Source organism: Tiliqua scincoides, chromosome 5 (assembly GCF_035046505.1).
Source record: "Tiliqua scincoides isolate rTilSci1 chromosome 5, rTilSci1.hap2, whole genome shotgun sequence".
Lineage (NCBI taxonomy): Eukaryota > Metazoa > Chordata > Lepidosauria > Squamata > Scincidae > Tiliqua > Tiliqua scincoides.
The window spans coordinates 115441921-115466043 of NC_089825.1; the positions used below are offsets into that span (position 1 = coordinate 115441921).

General features: G+C 41.3%; 1 protein-coding gene across 1 annotated transcript; it reads left to right on the forward strand.

Moving 5' to 3' along the window:
* The first annotated feature begins 16454 nt into the window (after positions 1-16454).
* LOC136653309 (vomeronasal type-2 receptor 26-like) lies at positions 16455-23568 on the forward strand. The gene is made up of 5 exons (XM_066630221.1): positions 16455-16597; positions 17214-17505; positions 18363-19202; positions 20176-20422; positions 22814-23568. Exons 1-5 carry the CDS (start codon positions 16455-16457, stop codon positions 23566-23568), a joined length of 2277 nt encoding a protein of 758 aa, XP_066486318.1.
* Positions 23569-24123: the final 555 nt, after the last annotated feature.

Here is a 24123-nt window from a genome sequence, read left to right on the forward strand (position 1 = left end):
ATCCCACAGGAGAATTTTGCAGTCTGGTGGTCTCCTCAAGGTAAGGGGACATTTGTCCCTGCGCCCTAGGTAAACCCCCAGCTATGACAACCAGTCTGTTGGGATGTAAATCACTGACACAAGTTTAAGTGAATCCATGCTGGTGGATCTGGTCTGGTAAGTGGGATAAGATATAGCATGCACTGCTGCTGCTAATCCTGTCCCCTACTAGGCTCTGTCTGGCACAAATGGAGTATAGGATTGTGTCATAACCTTCCAACACGTTAAACTTCTATTGTGTTTAAGTGCTTTCTTGGGCAGGTAGAAGAGATGTGTATCTTCTCCTTTTTTGCCAGGTACTGCCTGTGGCTGTGTGTAATGACAACTGCTTTCCAGGATATAGAAGAAAAACAAAAGAGGGGAAGCCATTTTGTTGCTATGACTGTGCTCTATGTCCAGATGGGAAGATTTCAGACCGCAAAGGTAGGAGATACAATGTATAGTGAATGATATAACATAATGAATACATGTTATTGGTTTTCCTTTACAGCCAGTTCATTTTGGTGTGCCTGTATTGGCGGGGGGAGGGGGGAGAGGAGATTTAGGTATGATTGGGTGTCCCCCTATAGACACCCTAAATTAATGCAATAAGTTTGGATTATTAGAGTCTCCTTTATTAGAGACTCTAACAATGCAAACTTATTGCATTAATTTAGGGTGTCTATGGGGGGAAAGGGGAAAAAAGATGTTCCATGGTATTGGTTCTCAAACTTTTAGCACCAGGACCCATGTTTTAGAATGAGAAACTTTCAGGACCCATTGGAAGTTATGTCATGACCGGAAGTGACATCATCAAGCAGGAACATTTTTAATAATCCTAGGATGCAATCCTACCCACATTTACCCATGATTAAGTCCTATTTACATAAGAACATAAGAACAGCCCCACTGGATCAGGCCATAGGCCCATCTACTCCAGCTTCCTGTATCTCACAGCGGCCCACCAAATGCCTCAGGGAGCACACCAGATAACAAGAGACCTCATCCTGATGCCCTCCCTTGCATCTGGCATTCTGACATAGCCCATTTCTAAAATCAGGAGGTTGCACATACACATCATGGCTTGTAACCCGTAATGGATTTTTCCTCCATTTACCATTATTATTAAAAGCATATACATAGTAGCCTGTTAAAAGTACAGATCTGCAACATTTCTCCAAATGCAGTCACATACCATATATTAAAATAAAATATTGAAAATGAATGGGGACCCACCTTATATTGCCTGGTGACCCAACAAGTGGGTCCCAACCCACAGTTTGAGAAACACTGTACAATGGCATGTCAAATCTTCAGATATAACAGGTGTGAGTTTGGCAATTTGTAATCACTGAGAGATTAATAAACCAATCCTACTTTTCAGATGTGGATGATTGTTTCAAGTGCCCAGAAGATCAATTTCCAAGCCAGGATCGGGATCAATGCCTTCCCAAAGCCCTAAACTACCTCTCTTTCAATGAACCTTTGGGAATCACTTTAACTTCATTGGCTTTGTCTTTTTCTCTGATCACAGTGTTGGTGCTTGGAATTTTTATTAAGAACAAGAACACTGCCATTGTCAAAGCTAATAATCGGGATCTCACTTATTCTCTTCTCATCTCCCTATTGCTTTGTTTCCTCTGCTCCCTGCTATTTCTTGGTCAGCCTCAAGCATTGACCTGCTATTTGCGACAAACATCTTTTGGTGTCATCTTTTCGGTTGCTGTTTCTTGCATTTTGGCAAAAACCTTCATGGTAATCCTGGCCTTCAGAGCCACAAAGCCTGATTCTAAGATGCGGAAATGGATGGGGAAAAGACTGGCCAACTCTGTGGTTCTTTCTTCCTTCTTGATTCAAGTCAGTATTTGTTCAGTATGGTTAGGTACTGCTGCCCCATTCCCAGATTTTGACATGCACACTCTGACTGAAGAAGTCATTGTGGAATGCAATGAAGGCTCAGTCATGATGTTTTATGTTGTTCTGGGCTACCTGGGATTTCTGGCTATTGTCAGCTTCACTGTGGCTTTCTTTGCCAGGAAGTTGCCAGACAGTTTCAATGAAGCCAAATTCATCACCTTCAGCATGTTGGTCTTTTGCAGTGTCTGGTTGTCCTTTGTTCCTTCTTACCTGAGTACCAAAGGGAAATTCATGGTGGCTGTGGAGATCTTCTCCATTGTGGCCTCAAGTGGAGGGTTACTGGGAGGTATCTTTTTCCCCAAATGCTACATAATTATTCTGAAACCTGATCTAAACAGGAAGGAGCAGTTAACTAAGAGGAATTAGTAAAATCTAAGTTTTTGGATGTGAACAAATGTAAAAGTGGACTAATAGCATCAATTATTTCAGGCAACTCTGTGCAATACCAAATGGTGATTCTGAACCGGAATCAAGTATTTTTCAGGGGGCATACATTACACTACTGTAGTTGTGTCATCATGCAAAGAGGTGATCAAGTTCGGTAATTACTGTGTCACTTCTGTCCCAGATGTGTCCTTTTTCTCCCTGCCTCCACACTGGAACCTTAGGACTTTGCAGCTATGGGTTATACATGGGTCATACACCACCAATTACAGTCTGTGTCAACAACTTTACTTCTGTACCAAAGAGAACCTTACATGATGTAATATGCTAGGGACATGACTGAACCATGTAATTTACTCAAATTAATATGATTCATCCTCTCTTTTGGCCCCACATGCTTTGGGTTTTCCAAGGTAACAAGGCCAAACAATTATACAATGAATAAAGTACTTCTGTGCCATTTAGAAGAGAGTGGACAGATTGAACAGTCAAGACTGCAGCATCATGACCTGTAGCAGTTTTTTCTTTATTGAAAGAAATAAGCCAAATAAGAAAGTATATTGGGTCCAGACTGGATCTGGATGATACAGTGGGCATTCTGAATCCAGATTTGCCTTGATATGGCAAAGGTCCTTCTGTTTTTGCTCCTCATTCTGTGGCTGTGGTTTTCTCCAACTAAATGCAAGGCTTACCCTGTGATGTGTACCATGATGAATCCTTACCATCTTCCACACAAGAATTATCAGAGAGGGCAGCTAGTCATTGGAGCTATTGGTACTCAATTTGGCTGCACATTGGATGAAATAAACTTCAGTGAACAGCCTCAAACAAAGCTCATAACTCAAATTTTGTAAGGAAAGCATTTTTTGGTATTCTTCCATAATTTACATATGGGCAGAACATCATCACAACAGATCTGTCATACAAGCAACAAAGTGCATATAGATAAATCTGATATTTTGCATGTAGTACTATTCTGTCTTCATTCTTCTATTGGTTCTAAATTCCTCATTTCTGCAATCACATTGCATTATTCCATATCTTTTGCTATTCCCTGCTACGTTGTCTTCACCTCACTTCTTTGTACATCCATGAACTTCTGACTTTTGTATTTGATTTTAAATAACATAAAAGGGTTTTCCTCTATAGCAGTGTTCTTCAACCTAGGGCTCAGGATGCCAATGGGGTTGCAAAATCTCAGTTGTGGGGTTGCAGCAACTTATGGGAGCACCATGAAGTAAAGGGGGAGGCATCTGGTGAACCCCTTCGGTTACCAGGAGACTGTTTCCCAGTCCTGCTCAGGTTCTTACCAATTGTGTTAAAATAGTTTCCACTAATGCCAGGCTTCATCATAATTTTTGCTGCTTTCTCCAATAAGTATATTTGGTTACAGTGAACTGGGAGGGTGTAAGAGGTGTGAAGTGGGCAGCAATGGGTGCAGAGGTGGGCAGATAGAGTCCTGTGAGGGGATCATGATAGCTCAGAAACCTTTATTGGCATATAAGGATCATGATCAATGGTGGATTCCCAGTATAATACTTTTGATTGATTGATTGATTGATTGATTGATTGATTGATTGATTGATTGATTGATTGATTAGGGTCATGGTTGAAGACCACTGCTCAGCAGCTACCAGCCATTGTCATTAACATTATTTGATAGAATATCCATCAATCTGATAGTCACAGATATTGTTCTACATGTTCATAGCTTTATTCATTTGATGTCTCAGTTTTAAATTATATAATGATTATATTATTATATCTTTCACTGGTGAATAAAGCAAAACAATATTTAACTGGGTATTCTGATCTCTTCATTTGATGTGACTAGACACCCTGATTATTCTTCCTATAAAAAAGTAACTAACAAGCTAGTGTTGAATTATGCACTCATAAGCACTATCTAGAATCCTCCATGCAGTGGTAAGGGAAGGACATATTTAATGCTGCCACTGAAATCAAAAGGAATGACATGTACTGCACTCAGTTTGAATTTTATTTAAACACTTGGAAGAAGTCCAAAGTGTAAATATCTTATCCTGCAGAATAAGTTGAAAAAAGCTGGCAGCAAAATTCACCTGAAAATGGAGTTCTAACCCATAGGGTTAGAAGTTAGAAAGTTATTTTGCAAATGATTGATGTATTTTTTTGCCTCTCTGCTAACTTGCATTCAATTCTAGTAGACACTAACAGACTGACAGTCCAATCCTATTCACGCTTTCCTGGGAGTAAGCCCCATTGACTCTAATGGGACTTACTTCTGAGTAGACAGGCCTAGGATTGGCCTCTGAATCACCGCTGTTTCATGAAGCACTGACTATCTTATGCATAATCTTACTATTCCTTTAGTTCAGTCCCAAAAAACTACCAGCAAGCCCTATCCATAGTATTTGCTGTGAAGGAGATCAATGAAAATGCCAGGATCTTACCAAATTTCAGTCTGGGTTTCCAAATCTATGACAGTTACACAAATGCAAGGATGACATACCAGAGTACCCTGAAACTTCTCTCCACCTGGGAAAGGATTGTCCCCAATTTCAAATGTGACCAGCAAAAGAATCTTATTGGAATCATTGGTGGGCGTAGCTCTGAAATTTCCCTTCATATGGCTAGTATCTTGGGCATATACAAGATTCCACAGGTAAACTGAACATGTGGGCCATGCATCTTTTCTAAATCTAATATTCCCTTTATCGTTTTAGCAAAAATCTTAGATTTCTTGCGTATATTTGGAATGGGAAATGATTCAAAAAAGCAAGAAATGTGGCTGATGTTGCTTTTTTAATATAGTATAAATATCTTATCCTGCAGAATAAGTTGAAAAAAGCTGGCAGCAAAATTCACCTGAAAATGGAGTTCTAATGGAATAGAATGCTTCTTGCTTTGTTTTCATAGTATGGGTTTGAGGAACAGAGCTTGGAGGTGACAAATCTTTCAAATACCTCCGATATGAAGAACACTGGAAAATGTTTCTGGTATTTATTGTATGTCAGGATTTTCAACTGGATTTAATCTCAGCAGATATTTGTGGTGACTCATTACCATTGGCATCTCATGGTCCAATCCTAAATTATTCCAATCCTAACTAAATACCCCCCACTGACGCAGTGTACTGTATTCAGTTGGGGTTGAGTCCTGAAGGCCTCCTTGAGATAAGAGAAGGTTCCCTTATTCTGAGAACAAACGCCTGGCAGCTGGGGCATTTGTCCCCTTTGCCCTCTCCAGGTATGCCACTGGCTGCTGGAGCACAAATCACACAATATTGTTCAGATTGGGACCTCAGTTTAACTCATTGTAGATCTTAATTTATTTTTGCTTAGATGCCCTATTATGTTTCAGCTTCAACAACATAACATTTTGCACATGTACAAAAACAAGATGTCTGAAAACACACTCAGGTGCACAGAACAAAATAAATATTTAGTGGATCCCTGACGTTTATGATGGATTCATCAGATCAAGTTCCAAGTTTCACATAAGCCATGGAGGCATGTTGAAACAAACCAGGATTGATTGTGTGAACCTAATCTTGGAATAGAATATTTGTAGAAGCTGGAAAAGAAATTTTCAGAGTTGCTCCAAGCAAACTGATGAGGATTAGTGAAGAAAAGGATGAGAACGGATCTCATTTTCTGGTAGGGACATTCACTCACACTGACTCCAGTGGATTTATTTGTAAAATATCTTTCTTGTGCAAACACTTGCAAATGCTACTCACTTGAGAATTCTCAATTCAGTTGTATCTCAGCAGATATTTTTAATGAACTATTGTAGTACATACTAATCGATTCTGCCCCTCACTGTAGAAAGATCTTTTTTTCTTTGCTTAGATTGCCTTTTCTGTGTTAGCTCCAACAACAAATGTCAAAACCAAACTCCCTTCCTTTTACCGGATGGTCCCTAACAAAGAACATCAGTATGTAGGGATTGTCTATCTACTTCGCCATTTCCGATGGACGTGGGTTGGGATCATTGCATCAGATGATGATAATGGAGAAGAGTTTGTGCAGACCTTGATGGTAAAGCTTTCCCAACATGGCATCTGTAAAGCTCTCAGTGTGAAAACACCTGTCATCGCCCAAGCCATAGAGATGTTGAGTTCCCTGGAATCCTTGCAAACCAAGGCCTTTATCCTAACCAACCCCAAAGTCAAAGTATTTGTTGTAAATGCAAGACCTCAAACCATGACCTGCTTAACCTGGTTCTTGTATCTCTGTACAATATTAGAAGGCACTAGCAGGATTTCTATAGGTAAAGTATGGATTATGACGGCCCAGTGGGACTTCTCATTCCAAACAATGCAGAGGACTTTTGATATACAAATCTTTGATGGTGCTTTGTCTTTGGCAATCCATTCCAGTGAAGTACTGGGGTTTCCAAAGTACCTTCAGAGCCTAAACCCAAACTTGCAAACAGGAAATGATTTTCTCAGGTTCTTCTGGGAAAAGGCTTTTGATTGCTCATTTTCTGATACCAGTGAGGATGCAGACAACAGTGACATTTGCACTGGCCAAGAGAAACTGGAGAGCCTCCCTGGGATTTTCTTTGAGAGGAGCATGACTGGCCAAAGTTAGTGTCTACAATGCTGCCCACGCCATAGCATACACTTTACATAATATGTACACATTCAAGCCCAAGCTCAGAGCAATGGTTTTCAGACGATTATTGGATCCACCAAATCTGCAGCCTTGGCAGGTGATCTCATATCCACAGCTAACACATTTTGGCTGCTCTAATGAATGATATTCTGGTTCCAAAGATATACAGAACATTTTGCTTCCATGTAAACTCTCTGGATCTCTTCCATCATCATTTGTTGTCTTGGGGCCTAATCTATAGTGGGCCAGTGCTAGCACTGAGCCCCACTGCCGGCTCTTTGTGTTGCAAATGTGCCATAAATCATGTTCAGGTCACCCAGAGAGGAGTGAGCCCCAGAGCTGGTGCAGCGCTGGCCCAGCACCTCAGCACCTCACCTCAGTTAGCATCTCAACACCTCAGTTAGCACTGAGCCCAGTGCTGGATAGAAGCTGCCTGGAGCACAGAAAGAGCTCTGAGCAGCAGTGAGGGTCGGGGGGGGGGGGTGGAGGCATTTCTGGGGCAGGGGAGAGTAGAGTATGGCTTTTGACCCTAACAGAAGAAAATAAATGATTCTGAAGGGCTGTCTGTAAAATCGTCATTTTTTCCCTCCTTTTTTAATGTAGCTTCACCCTTTCCTGAGGAGCATCACATTTAACAACAGTGCTGGGGACACAATATCTTTTGATGAGAATGGTGAATTAGTGGCTGGATTTGATATTATAAACTGGGTGACATTCCCAAACCAAACTTTCTTAAAAGTAAGAATAGGAAGGATTGAACCACAGGCTTTACCTGGTTGGAAGTTCATCATTACTGAGGAAGCAATCTCATGGCACAGCATGTTTAATCAGGTGGGGTTTAATCATTTTCTGGGCCACTGTGAGATACAGGAAGCTGGACTAGATGGGCCTATGGCCTGATGCAGTGGGGCTGTTCTTATGTTCTTATGGAATTGAAATGCAGATCCTATCAAGGAGGGGAAATGCAGAAGTGTTTGGCTGTTGACACTGGATAGTTAATTATTAATAACATATTTTATTTATTTATTTCCAGTATTTATACCTGATATATTAGTCAAAACCATTCAGGCAGTTGCCAATAACTGAACAAAATAAGTAATTCAACAAAAAATGTCCGTGTTTGAGCTCACCAACCCCGTTCTGTATGGGGTTGGTAAGCTCAACCCCAATGGAGCTCACCAACCCCATTCTTACCAATTCAATTTCATCTCCCTCAGATAATAGTGCTAAGATAATTCCCATCCTGTTTGGAGCTGGGAGGCAGTGGAAAAGTGCTCAGAATCACCCGGAGTGGCTAAGGGCACAATTGAAATACAGTAAAATAGTCCTTACTCTTTTATAGCTGGGAAAGAAAGCATGGATTGGCTGAGTTTGTGCTTATGGGGGGTGGGTAAGTCATGGGACTTGAGACTCCTGGCTCACCCAGAGCGAAAAGAAATCTTAGGCTTTCCACTAAATCACTAATCTCATGCTGATGGTGCTCAGTTTTGTGTGTGTGTGTTCTCTTTTGATGGATATGTTATCTGTTAATGTTTAGGTGCTGCCTCTTGCTGTGTGTAATGACAACTGCCCTCCAGGTTACAGTAGAAAAAAGAAGGAAGGGAAGCCATTTTGTTGCTATGATTGTGCTCCATGTTCAGATGGGAAGATTTCAGACCAGAAGGGTGAGAGTCATAACCTCGACAAGATCAAAACCCATCCCCATTTCCCATGAAGGAAATGAATACTGAAATTCACCAAAGGATGCTGTTGAATGTTCAAAACAAGCCTCATGACCCAACCTATATGGAAAGATGCTTTCCAAAGATGGCTTCCAACCCATGGATTTCTGATATATACTTGTATATCACATGAATTCTATATTTTTTGATGAAAACAGTACCTTACGTTTGCATTTTACACTAATGCATTTGGGAAGAATAATTTTTGGCCTCATCTATCTCACCGTAGCAAAACAGATCATTTCAAAAAACAAAACATGCTAGGGCAGTAGTTAGGATATCCTAATAAAACAATCTGCATGTATTCTTAGCTGTTTGACAGTCCAATCCTATCCACACTTTCCTGGGAGTAAACCCCATTGACTTTAATGAGACTTACTTCTGAGTAGACATGCATAGGATTGGGCTGTGAGTCACAACACTTTCCAAAGCATGGTCAAACCATCAGAGACAAGGCCTACAGCTGATTGTACTGATGGCTATGGGATGTCCCTAGGCTTGCTCAATTGGTGCTGAAGCATTAAAAATCCCTTTGGGACAAGGATGCTACTTGGTGCTTGTGGAGTAGAGATTTGTATCCAAAATTCATGAACATCAAAAATAGTGGAAGTTACAATAACTGTCCTGTTAGAATTTTCAGAAATAAACCCAATCTTTTCCAGGGGGTACCCAGAAAAATCATATAACAGGAGACCAATTTAGAAACAAACTGGAGGAAATGTCCCCATTATAAATTATTGAGGATTGATATATCTGTTCTCTTTTTCAGACATGGATGATTGTTTCCAGTGCACAGATGATCAATTTCCAAACAAGAACCGAGATGACTGCATTCCAAAGGCCCTAAACTTCCTCTCTTTCACAGACCCGTTAGGGAAAATTTTATTTTTCTTGGCTCTCTTTTTTTCTTCAGTTACAGGTCTGGTGCTAGGAATCTTCATCAAGAACCAGAACACTCCTATTGTCAAAGCCAACAACCGGGACCTCACATACTTCCTGCTCATCTCCTTATTGCTCTGCTTCCTCTGCTCCTTGCTATTCATTGGTCAGCCCCAGATACTGACCTGCTGTTTGCAACAAATTTCTTTTGGCATCATCTTCTCATTGGCTGTTTCTTGTATATTGGCCAAAACCATCACTGTAGTTTTGGCTTTCATGGCCACCAAGCCAGGATCCAGGATGCAGAAATGGGTGGGCAAAAAATTAACCAACTCCATAGTTTTGGGTTGCTGTCTGATTCAAGTCATTATTTGCACTGTCTGGTTATGTACTGCTCCTCCATTCCCAAACATTAACGTGCACTCTCTGACAGAAGAAATCGTAGTGGAATGCAATGAAGGATCAGCCACCATGTTTTATTGTGTTCTGGGCTACCTGGGATTCTTGGCTTCTATCAGCTTCACTGTGGCTTTCTTAGCCAGGAGACTACCTGACAGTTTCAACGAAGCCAAGTTCATCACTTTCAGCATGTTGGTCTTCTGCAGTGTGTGGTTGTCCTTTGTTCCATCTTACCTGAGCACCAAAGGAAAAAACATGGTGGCCATGGAGATCTTCTCCATCTTGACTTCCAGTGCTGGGTTACTGACTTGTATATTTTTTCCTAAATGCTACATAATTATCTTGAGGCCTGAACTGAACAGGAAGGACCAACTCATAAGGAGAAATTAGTATGAATTATACTTTTTTTGGATGTGCCTTATAACATTGAAAGGTGATGTCTATCAGGAAGCAAACCATGAATTAACATGTTGCCCACATATCATAATAAGGGACATGAATTTTGGTTAGAGATATGCACACCTTTATTGCAGTATGTGCTGCGATACATGCTGTTGTGGCCCTTCTCTATCCTGATACTTTGCTTCCCTTCCACTTCAGGTTCCTGCCACAGAGGAAACAATTTAGAGACTCACAATTCAGAGCAATCCCTGCTTCTAGAACTGGCTCCAACTTGGCTTTGCTGCTGGCTGAATAAGAATTATGGCAGCAGTAGATGCTTTATGGCTGGCAAATACAGCGGTTTAGCGGTGTGCAAAATTGTGCGCTTCTAGACTGCTGCTGGAGTGGCCAGAGCACCCCCATGCATGGCAAAGAAGGCCTGCCAACTCTGATAAGCTGGCAGGGTGGGTGGAATGGGGTAGGGACATAACATGGCAGAACTGGGGAAGGGCTTGGGGCACAATGGAGGCAGGAGGGTGTAGCACCCAATACAGGCAACTAGTGTTGGATGCTATCCCTCCTGATAGTAGCCAAAATTCCCCCTTTGTATACTCAGACTTCCACCAGCTAAACAGGTCTGAAGAGACCTATTGTCAAGAGGGAGGCTTCTGGAAATAATGTTCCACCCCCACCAAGCCTCTCTATCCCCCCCCCCCCGATAGTATGCAGCCTGTTTTGACTTGGCTGCATTCTATGGCTGAGAAAACCATAGGATTGGGCTGTGAGTTCTATGAGGAGTCAATGAAGTTCAGAACTGCAACACACTGCTAAAGTCAATTAGCCTTCCAGAATGACTCCACATCCATTGAACAAGAACTTTTTTCACCTCTTCCTCAAGTTGATCAGCCTCTTCAGATTGGTCTTGAGCTCCATTTCCTAATCAATGGCCTTAAAATTCTCACCACATTTCCTTTTTTAACCCCCTCCTGAACCTGTTTAGTTTTCTCCAAAGCACACACATGGCCTGCAGTACAAAAGCAACTCAGAGCCCTTAAATGCTGCACGGAATCTCTAATGTAAATACAAAAGCTTGAAAATAATGGTGATGGGACAGTCCCTATGAAGCTGGCATGTCCTAGGGGTCAGAAAAGTAGGGAATATGACCTGTCATGCATGACTGCTGCTGAACCCCTCCCTCCAGCAACATGCCCCCATTTTCTCTCCATCATGCCCTGTTACATCCCTCCCTGCTCACGTCACATCCCTGCCAACAATGTACATTCATCCCCCATTCCCTCGGTGAAAATTCCTTTGAAAAAAGCACCGTATCCAAAGTTTGTGTAACACACAGTTTGTGTTACACACAGTTGTGTAACACACAGTGTAACAGTGAGTTTGTCACTCACTTTTGACAAACCTGTTTTCTTCTGCTCCTGCTTCAATTGGGTCTCCCATGGCACAGTCCTCTGAAAGAGATGAGCACAAACCCTGTAATTACCTCAGATTACTAGAATTCTTTCCCACGTGGGTTTTCTATGGGAACAAGCACAAAAAAAAATCACACAGCAAATAAAATGTCCGTGCAAATGAAACTTGATGGGAAGGATCTTAGGCAGTTTCCATTTATCTGAAGAAAGTCTAAAGTAGACAGAAGGATTTTGAGAGAAGAATTTTAGCTCAGCACTAGATAGGAACTAGACATTCCAATTTGTCTAATCAGAAATGTCGAAGGTGTTTTTTTGGTTGTTGCTCATTCTGTGGTTGTGGATTTCTCAGACTGAAAGCATGGCACACACGGCTATGTGTGTCCCGTCCAATTCCTTTCTGCTCACATACACATATTATCAGAAAGGGGATCTGAACATTGGAGCGATTGTTACTCAGTTTGGCTGCACTGTGGATGAAATACCATTCCATGAACACCCCAAGACAAAGTTTGTAGCTCAAATTCTGTAAGGAAATCCATTTTTGTTTTCCTTCCATATCGTGTAGTGAACTAGCATGTATTCATGGCAAAAAGGTCAGGTGACCTATGAGATGTACAGAAAAAAAAAACAATATGCTTATTTTCCCTCATGTTCCTCTTCTTGCATTCTTTCAATTGATTCAATATTCCTTCCGTTCCTTTGCTAAATTGCATGGCTCCATATCTTTCACTACTTCCTGCTACCATCTTCATCCTTCTTCGTTTTTTTTTTTTTTTTTTTATGAATTTTTGGTCTTATTTGTGTGGCTCTACAGCAGTATTTCTCAACGGGTGGTACTTGTACCATCAGTGGTACTTGAGATGGTGTCTGGTGGTACTTGAAGGAACCCAGACCACTGGCACCAGGCAGTGAGACCAGCAACGCAAGAAAGAAAGCCCACCTTGGGCTTGTAGGAGGCTTGGTTTGATGCACAAAGCTCCAGAGTGTGCCCTCTTGTCCGTCCCGAGCATCTTACTAGTGTTTGTCATGTTGCATCTGGTCTCCCAATTGGAAAGTAACCGGTGATTACATCATTGCCAGTTACTTCCAGTGGTACTTCCAATAGATGGATGAGGCAAAATGGTACAGAGGGGACAAACATTGAGAAACATATAAGAACAGAGGGCTTTCCTCCATGCTTATCATTTCCTATTGTTTGATAGAAACCCTGTCTATGTAATAACCACATATGTAATTAATAACCTTTAATTGTTTTAATTGTTGTATGTTTTAATTTTTTAGCATTGTTTAACATTGTATTGATTTTACTGTTGTAAGCCACATTGGATGTCCCGCGTGGGGCAGAGAGGCAGGGTAGAAACCCTTCAAACAAACAAACAAACAAACAAACAAACAAACAAACAAACAAACAAACAAACAAACAAACAAACAAACAAATAAATAAAACCTCCAAGTAGCTATGTCTCTCCAATTATATGTGTGCATCTTAAATATTTCATTCTTCTAACTTCTACGAAATGGTACTTCACCCTTGACCTTTGTCAGTAACTCACAGCCCAATCCTATGCTGCCCCAGCACCCAGAGGAGCAATGGCACTGAAATGGCTGCCGCTCCATCCTATGGGCACGGGGGCAGCTACTGGAGTCACCTTGAGGTAAGGGAACAAACCGTTCCGTACCCTGGATCTCCTCAGAGCTGTGCCTGCTATTTAACGGGTTCGGAACCGAGGAGGCCCAAGTCAGGCTTCCTTGCCAAGGGGGGATTTAGATTTGGCGGCAGACACTGCCATCATTCCCACCCCCCTCCCGGGTCTGCTCGTCCTCACTCCCTACCATCTCCCTGCCCAGTTCTGCCCCCTCCCCGCTGCTGTAGGAAAATTGCCTGCTATGGCAGGGGGTTGGACTAGAGGACCTTGTGTGTCCCGCAAGATGGGAAGAACTCAGCTAACTGTAAGCACTAAAGGAAGAAAACATGTGCTTCTTAATATCAAAATTAAATCAAAATATTAATATTAAAACAATATTGAGATATGCAGAATTTTGAATGAATCATACCCATACTATGTTCAGCCATGAACTGCCTCTCAGGGACTCCGGCTCCAGATTTTGCCTCGAGGTTGACTCCTGAAGCCTTTTCAATAACTGGATGTAGCCGCTAGGCAGTGGAGGTTTGAGATCAGAGTTTTCCTTCTCTCAGATGAGCTGCCTTCTCAGCCTAACGAGTCCCATCTACCCGGTGGCTGTTCAGTTGCCTCTTACAACAAGTACAGCCAAACTGAGGGCCTATTCTTATCCCCCAGCCCCCAGGGGTTGGAGGAATAATATCATCATGTTATATATCAATCAATGCGTAAATTTCATGCAGAATGCAATGAAACAAACCACATTGAAATATCTGTTTGGGGCTTTGGGGCTTTCCCAGAGTTAAGGGGACAAAAGTCCCCTTCCCCTGAGAAAACCTCTGCTGGATACAGCAGTAGCTGCTATGGCACCACTGATCCAGCAGGCACCAGGAAGCATAGGATTGGTCTGTTAGTTAGCTTAGAATGTTCAGGTTGGGGTAGGAAATAAGTACATTTTGATCTTCTTAGTGAATTCAGTGAAACTCATAATCCATGTGGCGTAATTGACCCATTATTCATTCTTGTGGGAATGATATGGCATCTGTTCTACTTTTCAGATATGGATGATTGTTTCCAGTGCCCAGGAGATAAATTTCCAAACAAGAATAAGGACCAATGCCTTCCCAAGCATCTCAATTTCCTGTCCTACTCAGCTTTTGGGGATCACTTTAGCTTTAGTAGCTCTTTCTTTTTCTCTGACAACAGTTTTGGTGCTTGGAATTTTCATGAAGAACCACAACACTCCCATTGTCATAGCCAACAATCGGGACCTCACCTACTCTCTTCTTGTCTCCCTTCTGCTTTGCTTCCTCTGATCCTTGTTGTTCATTGGCCAGCCTCAGATACTGACCTGCTATTTACGACAGACTGTTTTAGGCATCATCTTCTCAGTGGCTGTTTCTTGTGTATTAGCAAAAACCATCACTGTGGTTCTGACTTTCATGGCCACCAAGCCAGGAAGCAGGATGAGGAAGTGGGTGGGGAAAAGGCTAACTGTCTGCATTCTGTTGTGTTGCTCCCTGATTCAAGTCAGTATTTGTACTGTATGGATGTGTACTGCCCCACCATTTCCAGACTTGGATACACACTCTCTGGCTGAAGAAATCACATTGGAATGTAATGAAGGTTCAGTCACTATATTTTACTGTGTTCGAAGCTTTGTGGGATTTCTGGCTGTTGTCAGCTTCTCTGTTTTTTTCCTGGCCAGGAAGTTGCCAGACAGTTTCAATGAAGCCAAGTTCATCACCTTCAGCATGTTGGTCTTCTGCAGTGTGTGGTTGTCCTTTGTCCCTTCTTACCTGAGCACCAAAGGAAAATCTATGGTGGCTGCGGAGATCTTCTCCATTTTGGCCTCAAGTGCCACATTACTGGGTTGCATCTTTTCCCCTAAGTGCTACATAATTGTCCTTAGACCTGGGTTGAACAGAAAAGATCAACTAATTAGGAGAAATCAAGATCTCAATATTCTGGATGCTTAGTACCATTCTTTCTTAGAAATTGTGATATCTCTAGTGGTGGTGGTGATGGGTGAGCCATTGTACATGTGGTCGGACATTAGCATATCACTAAGCAATGCATACATTTATATTCATAGTATGCTAGTGAATGCTGCCATTATTTTTACATTGTACATGTTGTCACTTTTTTTCCTCCCACCCTTCTTCCAAGGAGATCAGAGGGGCATGCTGTCTCTGATTTTATCATCACAACATGGCAAGGTGTGTTGGCTAGTGACCAGCCAAAGAATACTCAGTGGTCATGACTGAATAACTGGAAAAATGAATCCTCCATGTTCTAAGCACTATTATATTGGCTCTTATGCAGCTGTGATCCCTTCACATTTAGGAGACTCAAAGGACTGTCACTTTAGATGGTAGACAAATAACTCCCTTTTCCATTACAAACAACACCATTGAATAACACCAATTAATTCAGGCAGACCTCTGCTATAGCAGATGCTGATTCTCAATATGAAACAAGATCTTCCCAGTGGAAACACATGATGCTATTCTAGTTTCCTCATAAGGCAAAGAGAATATTGACCACAGCAATAATAGTTCAACTTCTTTCCCAAATGAGTTAACTTCTCCTCTGCCTCCACACTAGGGCCTTTGGGATTTGCTGCTATTTAGTTTGCCTTTAGAAAATATATTGCTTTTGTGTGTACCACGAATCACATTCAGTTTTCACAAACATGTTTTCTTTTGGTTCAAATTGGATCTCACATGGCACGATACTCTGCAGAGAGATCACCAAACCATGTAATTTACTTCAATTAATATGATTCATCCTCACTGTTGCCATTACAAACATGTGTTTGCCAAAGGAAAAAAAGTAATAAATCCAATGAATAAGACTGTGAATAAAATGTCCTTGTGTCATTGAGGATTGCACCATGCTGATCCTTTGCAGCATCTCTCCATCAAAGGAAAACCAAAGACAACTAAGGAAGGATATTGTATCCAGCTTGTGTGTACATGATAACAAGTGATCATTCAGATCAATACTTGCCTCAATATGGCAGAAGTATTTCTGTTTCTACTTTTCATTATGCGGTTGTGGTTCCCTCCAACTGGGTGCAAGGCACACCCTGCTATGTGTACCATGACTGATCTCAACCACCTTCCACACAAGAATTATCAGAGAGGGCAGCTAATCATTGGAGCAATTGGTACTCAGTTTGGCTGCACATTGGATGAAATAGACTTCAACAAGCACCCCCAAACAAAGTTCATACATCAAATTATGTAAGTAAATCATTTTTTATTCTTCCATAATTTGCACTAGGTCAGGACATCACCATCACCTATAAATCATACAAGCAGACTTGCAGTGTAATCAAGCTGAATATCTTCATCATGTGATATTTCTCCACCTTTATTCTTCAGTTGATTCTAACTTCCTGCTATCCCTGGATCATATTGCAGTATTCCATGTCATTTGCTACTTCCTCTTATGTCACCTTCACCTTCCTCCTATGTGCCTTCATGCATTTATTTATGTGTCTTTGCAATCAGTGGAAAATCCTGCTTTTTATGCCAGAATTGAAATCAAAATGCTTGACATATGCCACACTGCTTGAATTTTATTTAAAAATTGGGAAGAGCCACCTCCCCCAAGCATATCATGCAGAATTTAATGCAAAAAGAAGAAAACTCACTGGAAAGTGAATTATATTTATACTCTCATGAATCAGGAAATTATTCTATTTAAATTATTAGTCTAGCTTTGTCTTTCATTTGATTGTAATTTGATTCAAATCTAGTAACATTTGTAGTTTTCAGGTGTATTCACTGGCAGAAAGAATCACAGCAAACTCGCAAAGGATTGACTATCTTATGTATAATCTAACTATTCCCTTAGTTCAATACCAAAAAACTACCAGCAAGTCCTGTCCTTGGTATTTGCTGTGAAGGAGATCAATGAAAACTCCAAGATCTCACCAAATGTCAGCCTGGGGTTCCAAATGTATGACAGTTATCTCAATGCAAGGATAACTTATCAGAACACCCTGAAACTTCTCTCCACTTGGGAAAGGATCGTCCCTAATTTCAAATGTGACCAGCGAAAGAATTTGATTGCTGTCATTGGGGGACGAAGCTCTGAAATATCCCTTCATATGGCTACTATTTTGGGAATTTACAAGATTCCACAGGTAAACTGAATATGTTGGCCATTAAACTTTTCTATGCCTGATTAAAATCTTTATCCTTCTTAGGGCAGAGTTCCCAGTTGTACACAGTACATGGAGACATGCTTTAAACCATTGGTAATGGCAGTTCCCATTCGGACTGGAGTTTACTGTCCATGTTGCCACATGTCTTGTAGTTAGATCAGGGGACAAGAATGTTCTGGGCAGTCACAGCTGTTGCCTGTATCCCAGAAGGCTGTGCAACAGGATGTCTGGGCAGACTTGACTGCCCAGAGCATCCCTGTACCCCAATCTAACTGGCAGTCATGTGGCAACATGGTGGCACAGTAAGCTCAGCTCACAGGACAGGAAGGTTATGCTAAATCCTGGATCCAGCCCCCGGGCTGGGGTTTGAAAGGCTCTGCCTTAAACAAACCAATAATTCAATTTGATTGTATGATTCTACCCTTAGTATAAAATCTGTAGGAATTTTGGTGTCCTAAAAAGAAGCAGGGAAAGGCATTTACACAGTATTACTTTACACAGTTTCTTGGCAGTAAGCCCCATTGAACACTTTGGGAGTTACTTCAGAGTAGATGTGCATAGACTTGTGCAATAAGAATAGCAAACCAAAACATAGCAAGCAATAAGGATCAAGGATGAATGAATGGGTATTGCTTCCAATGTTTATGTGGACATTAGTTCTCAGAAGTGTCTTTTAATTTTTTTTTCCCCAAATGTTAAACGCCTACATATATATCATACCTGAGGATTCTCCATTTGGCTTCATCTTAGCACATATTAGTGAGACATTTTTATACAATGTGCTAATCAATTCTGCTCCTTTCTGTAAAGGTTTTTGTTTGTTTTGTTTTGCTCAGATTGCCTTTTCCATATTAGCTCCAACAACAAATGTCAAAACTCAGCTCCCCTCCTTCTACCGGATGGTCCCCAATGAAGAACATCAGTACACAGGGATTGTCCATCTACTTCGCCATTTTCGATGGACATGGGTTGGAATAGTTGCATCAGATGATGATAATGGAGAAGAGTTTGTGCAGACTTTGATGCCAAAGCTCTCCCAACATGGCATCTGCAAAGCTCTCAGTGTGAAAACACCGGCCGTCGCTCAGGCCATAGAGATGTTGAATTCATTAGAATTCATGCAAGCCATTACCGTTATACTAACAGACAATAAAATCAAAGTATATGTTGTAAATGCAAGACCTCAGACCATGACATGTTTGACATGGTTGATATACTTATGTGCAATAATAGAAGACATCGAAAAGGTTTCTGTAGGCAAAGTGTGGATTATGACAGCCCAATGGGATTTCTCATTCCAAACAATACAGAGAAATTTTGATATACAAACCTTTGATGGTGCTTTGTCTTTAACAATCCATTCCAGTGAAGTGCTGGGGTTTCCAAAGTACCTTCAGAGCCTGCAGCCAAACTTGCAAACAGGAGATGATTTTTTCAGGATCTTCTGGGAACAGGCTTTTGATTGCTCATTTTCTAATATGAATGAGGACTACAGCGATATTTGCACTGGCCAAGAGAAGATGGAGAACTTCCCTGGGATATTCTTTGAAATGAGCATGACTGGTCAAAGTTACAGCATCTACAATGCAGTCCATGCCATAGCATACACTTTACATAATTTGTACACATTCAAACCCAAACTAAGAACAAAGTTCAGGGATCTTCAGCCTTGGCAGGTGATGTTTCACATCCAAAGCAATTAGCTTTTTATGGCTATTCTAATGAATGATGATATTCTGTTCCCAAAGATATACAGGATATTGTACTATTGCTTTACCTCTATTAAGTAGCATCCCATTTCTCCATGATGAATTGTCATGACTTCAGCATGAATAGAAACAAAAGAAATCTACCAGTTGCTTTCCTGCTTCATCTTCCTATGGAGTTTATTGAGAAATGGGCCTATTTATCAGTGTGGTGTTTCTCCATTTAATTCAATGCTGTTTGTAGAGCCTGAACTGGGTACAACCTTGAAGTTTGGGATCAACAGAATATCAATGATAAACTGAGAAAGATCAGGAAAAAAGAGTGTGTGCATGGTGTCAATGTCATAAAAGCTCACAAAATCTGAGACAGGCTGCAATCCTATCCACACTTACCTGGAAGTAAGTTCCATTGACTAAAATGGGTCTTACTTCCAAGTAGACACGCACAGGATTGGGTTCTAAGATGTTCAGAGCTTACATGGCATGAAGTTTAGCGGGGTACCTAAATTACAATTCTTTGTTGTTGTTGTTGTTGTTGTTGTTGGTTGATGATGAAATTTGTAAGTACCACAACTCTTCCAAAACCAAAAGATTTTGATTCTGGACAAGTAAGAAATGGTTCATTAGATGTATAGAATAGTGATAGGTTTGTGTTCCTGATTCATTGAAGAAGAATTAAATTTGTTGAATAAAAAAAAAACTTTCCTGTAATTCCGTGATTATTCATAAAATACTGGAAACACAGAGAGAGTTAATATATTCTCAGCACATTGATATTTTTTAAAATAAACAGTAATCTGGAATAGCCCCACCTGCAGTATGGAAAATAAATAATAAATTAATCTGACTGTTTGGAAATTTAGATGTGATGGGGGGGGGGGGGAAATCACTGTTATCTGATTCCCATAACTGCAACATCTTCCTTTTTCTTCTTCCAATGTAGCTTCACCCTTTCCTGAGAAGCATCTCATTTAACAACACTGCCAGGGACACAGTGTCCTTCAATGAGAATGGGGAACTAGTAGCTGGATTAGATGTTATAAACTGGGTTACTTTCCCAAACCGAACCTTCTTAAAAGTTAAAGTAGGAAGGATCAATCCACAGGCCTTACCAGGCCATGCATTCATCATCAATGAAGATAAAATCACATGGCACCGCGTGTTTAACCAGGTGGGGATCCAAGTAACAGGTTCAAGCTGAGAAGGGAAATGAAGAAGCGTCTGAATATTGGCATTTGATAATCCCTCCCACCCTACAAAGTAAATTCCATTCAGTCGCCCCACATGTTGGCTCAGGCTGATGGATCATCATCAGTCTGGTATGATGTGACATTTTGCTTTCTCCCAATCATCTTGTGTTTATTATTTATTTATTTCCAGTAAGTGAACTTGATATTTATATCATAGTCAATAGCAGAGCCAATTACAGAGCTGTAAGTCCAGCATGACACCAAAACCCGCCTTGTAAGCCTCCCCCTTGCTCTCGGATCCAGTCCAGGGGCTAAAGCAATGTGGAGGAGATACTGCCATGTTGCTTTCGCTCCTCAAAATGGTCCTAAGAGCAAAGGAGAGGAACAGCCTACATGGTGAGTTTTGGAGCCATGCGGGACTTAAAGCTTTGCCCACCCCCAGCTCCACTACTGATCATAGGAATCCAGGCAACTAACAATAGTTGAACAAAATGTTCATTTAACAATGCAAGCCTATGTTTGTGTGCACTACCCCCATTCCTTTCAGTGTTCCACCCCCTTCTAACAAGAGGGATAAGATGTCTCCCAGCCTCCCTCTTAAGTCTGGAGCTGAGAGGCAATTGTGAAGTGCACTGTGGAAGGACAGGGAAATACCCCACCCTCTATTTCTAAACAGGGGAAGAAGTCATGAGTTGCCTTTGGCAATTGGGAGGCTGGGTGATCAAGATGCCTTGCCTGTCCACAGTAAAAAGATACCTCCATTTTTCTCTCCAAATCTGGAAGGGACAGTTGAAATGGGCATTTCGATTTTGGATGGTAGAGGTTCTTCAAAAGTCTTGCACGGCCCAGATCAATTGAATCACACCACTCATTCTTGTGATAAGCAATTATAGTGTTAACTGTTCCGTGGATCAGTTGTTTAAAAATCATATATTCTCTAATCTTTTGATGGCTATGTTACATATACTAGCATATGTTCATATATAGGTGTTGCCCCTTGCACTTTGTAATGACTACTGCCCTCGAGGTTACAGCAGAAAAAAGAAGGAAGGGGAGCCATTTTGTTGCTATGATTGTGTTCCATGTTCAGATGGGAAGATTTCAGATGAAAAGGGTAAGAATCACATAGTGATATAGAACACTAGGGAATATTTCATTGGTTTTCCTTCACAACCAGTTCAATTCTCCCAAACAGAAGAAGGAAACTGATACCACATCATGACCGAATTCCATCTCCATTGCTAGCATTTTCTAGGAAAGAAGATGTTTACCAAGAAATGTTGTTGAATGTTCAGAACAAGCCACATGAAAGATGCTTTCAAAATGTGGCTTTTGAGCCATACATTTCTACTATATAGGGTTACATCACAAGAATTGTTTGTTGTACCATTTTAACGTAAACCTGCATTTCTCAACGTTTGTCCCCTGCTATATCACTTTGCATTGTCAACTTATTGGAAGTACCACTAGAAGTAACTGGTGATGATGTCATCACCAGTTACTTCCAGATTGGGAGCCCAGATGCAGCACAACAAACACCGGTAAGAGACTCAGGGCAGACGAGAAGGCTTTTTCGAGTATACGAAAAGCGCACACTGGTGCTCTGCCTGCCAAGCTGAGACTCCTACAGCTGCCTGATGCACTGTGGTCTCATTGCCATGTGGCAAGGCTCTAGGGGTCCCACTAGTACCACGAGAAACCACCTCATGTACCATCAGTGGTACTTCAGTGTACCACTGATCAAGTACCACTGATCAAGTACTTCAAGTACCTCTGGTTGAACAAAACAGTATATTTGCGTTTTACACTGAGGCTTCTGGGATGAACTCTTTTTCGTTCCTTTGGTCTTACTATAGCAAAACAGGTCATGAAAAAACAGGCTGGGGTATCAGCTAGGTCATCCTATTAAAATTATCTGAAGCTGCCTTGAGTTATAGCACTTTCTAAAGTATGGTTAAACCATCCCAGAGAGTCTAGGTGGTTGATTATGACGATGGTTATGGAGAGTCTCTGGGCTTCCCACCCATCCCTGAATCCTTAAAGGTCCCCTTGGGGCCAGAGTGTTGCTTAGTTCTTCTTGCTTGAGGTTTGTATCCAGGACTTTGGAACATCATAACGAAGCTACATTATCAGTCCCTTTAGAATTTTCAGCCACATTTTGCTGAGTGACCAATTTAGAAAGCAAACTGGAGGAAATTTCCCTATTACAAATTATCAAGGAATTGATATGACATTTCTCTTTTTCAGACATGGATGATTGTTTCCCATGTGCAGAAGATCAATTTCCAAACAAGAACCAAGATGGTTGCTTTCCAAAGGCCCTAAACTTCCTCTCCTTCACAGACCCATTAGGGAAAATTTTATTTTTCTTGGCTCTCTTTCTTTCTTCAGTTACAATTCTGGTGCTAGGAATCTTCATCAAGAACCAGAACACTCCTATTGTCAAAGCCAACAACCGGGACCTCACATACTTCCTGCTCATCTCCTTATTGCTCTGCTTCCTCTGCTCCTTGCTATTCATTGGTCGGCCCCAGACACTGTCCTGCTGTTTGCAACAAATTTCTTTTGGTATCATCTTCTCATTGGCTGTTTCTTGTATATTGGCCAAAACTATCACTGTAGTTTTGGCTTTCATGGCCACCAAGCCAGGGAGCAGGACACGGAAATGGGTGGGCAAAAAATTGACCAGCTCCATAGTTTTGGGTTGCTCTTTGATTCAAGTCATTATTTGCACTGTCTGGTTATGTACTGCTCCTCCATTCCCAAATATTAACATGCACTCTTTGACACAAGAAATCATAGTGGAATGCAACGAAGGATCAGCCACCATGTTTTATTGCGTTCTTGGATACTTGGGGTTTCTGGCTTCTGTCAGCTTCACTGTGGCTTTCTTTGCCAGGAAGTTGCCAGACAGTTTCAATGAAGCCAAGTTCATCACTTTCAGCATGTTGGTCTTTTGCAGTGTTTGGCTGTCCTTTGTTCCATCTTACTTGAGTACCAAGGGGAAATCCATGGTGGCCGTGGAGATCTTCTCCATCTTGGCTTCCGGTGCTGGCTTATTGACCTGTATCTTTTCTCCTAAATGCTACATAATTATCTTCAGGCCTGAAATGAACAGAAAGGACCAACTCATAAGGAGAAAATAGTAATTATTAAAAAAAATGGATGTCATTGCTTTAAATGTTGCTGCATCTGGAAGCAAACATTATAAAAGCATATCACCTACATACCCGAATAAGACATAAGATTGTGAACTTGGATTAGAAATGTATCACAAGTTGCCACAAAACATCCTGCTGCAGGACTTATTTAACCTTTCACTTCCCTTCCAGTGGAGAAGCCTGTCTTAGAACAAACAGTTCAAATCTGCTGTCATGTGTTCCCATTTTATTTGGGCAATCCCACCCTGACTTCAAACGTCAGGTCATCCTGTAACAATTCCAGTTTCTGAAAAGCCAACTCCTCTAAGGAGCCAAAGAGGCTCATATTCCAATCCTACGCAGGTCTATTCAGCAGTAACCCCACTGTGTTCAATGTAGCCAACTGCCAGGAAAGTGTGCATAGCATTGCAGAGTCAGAATTACAGCACCATCTTCCAGTCAGTCAGCCACTGAAGTTGACTCCACACCCATCGTTCAGCATGGTTCCATCCCACTTCCTTGTATTGAAAGGGTTGTGAAGCTGAACGGCTTCTGAAGATT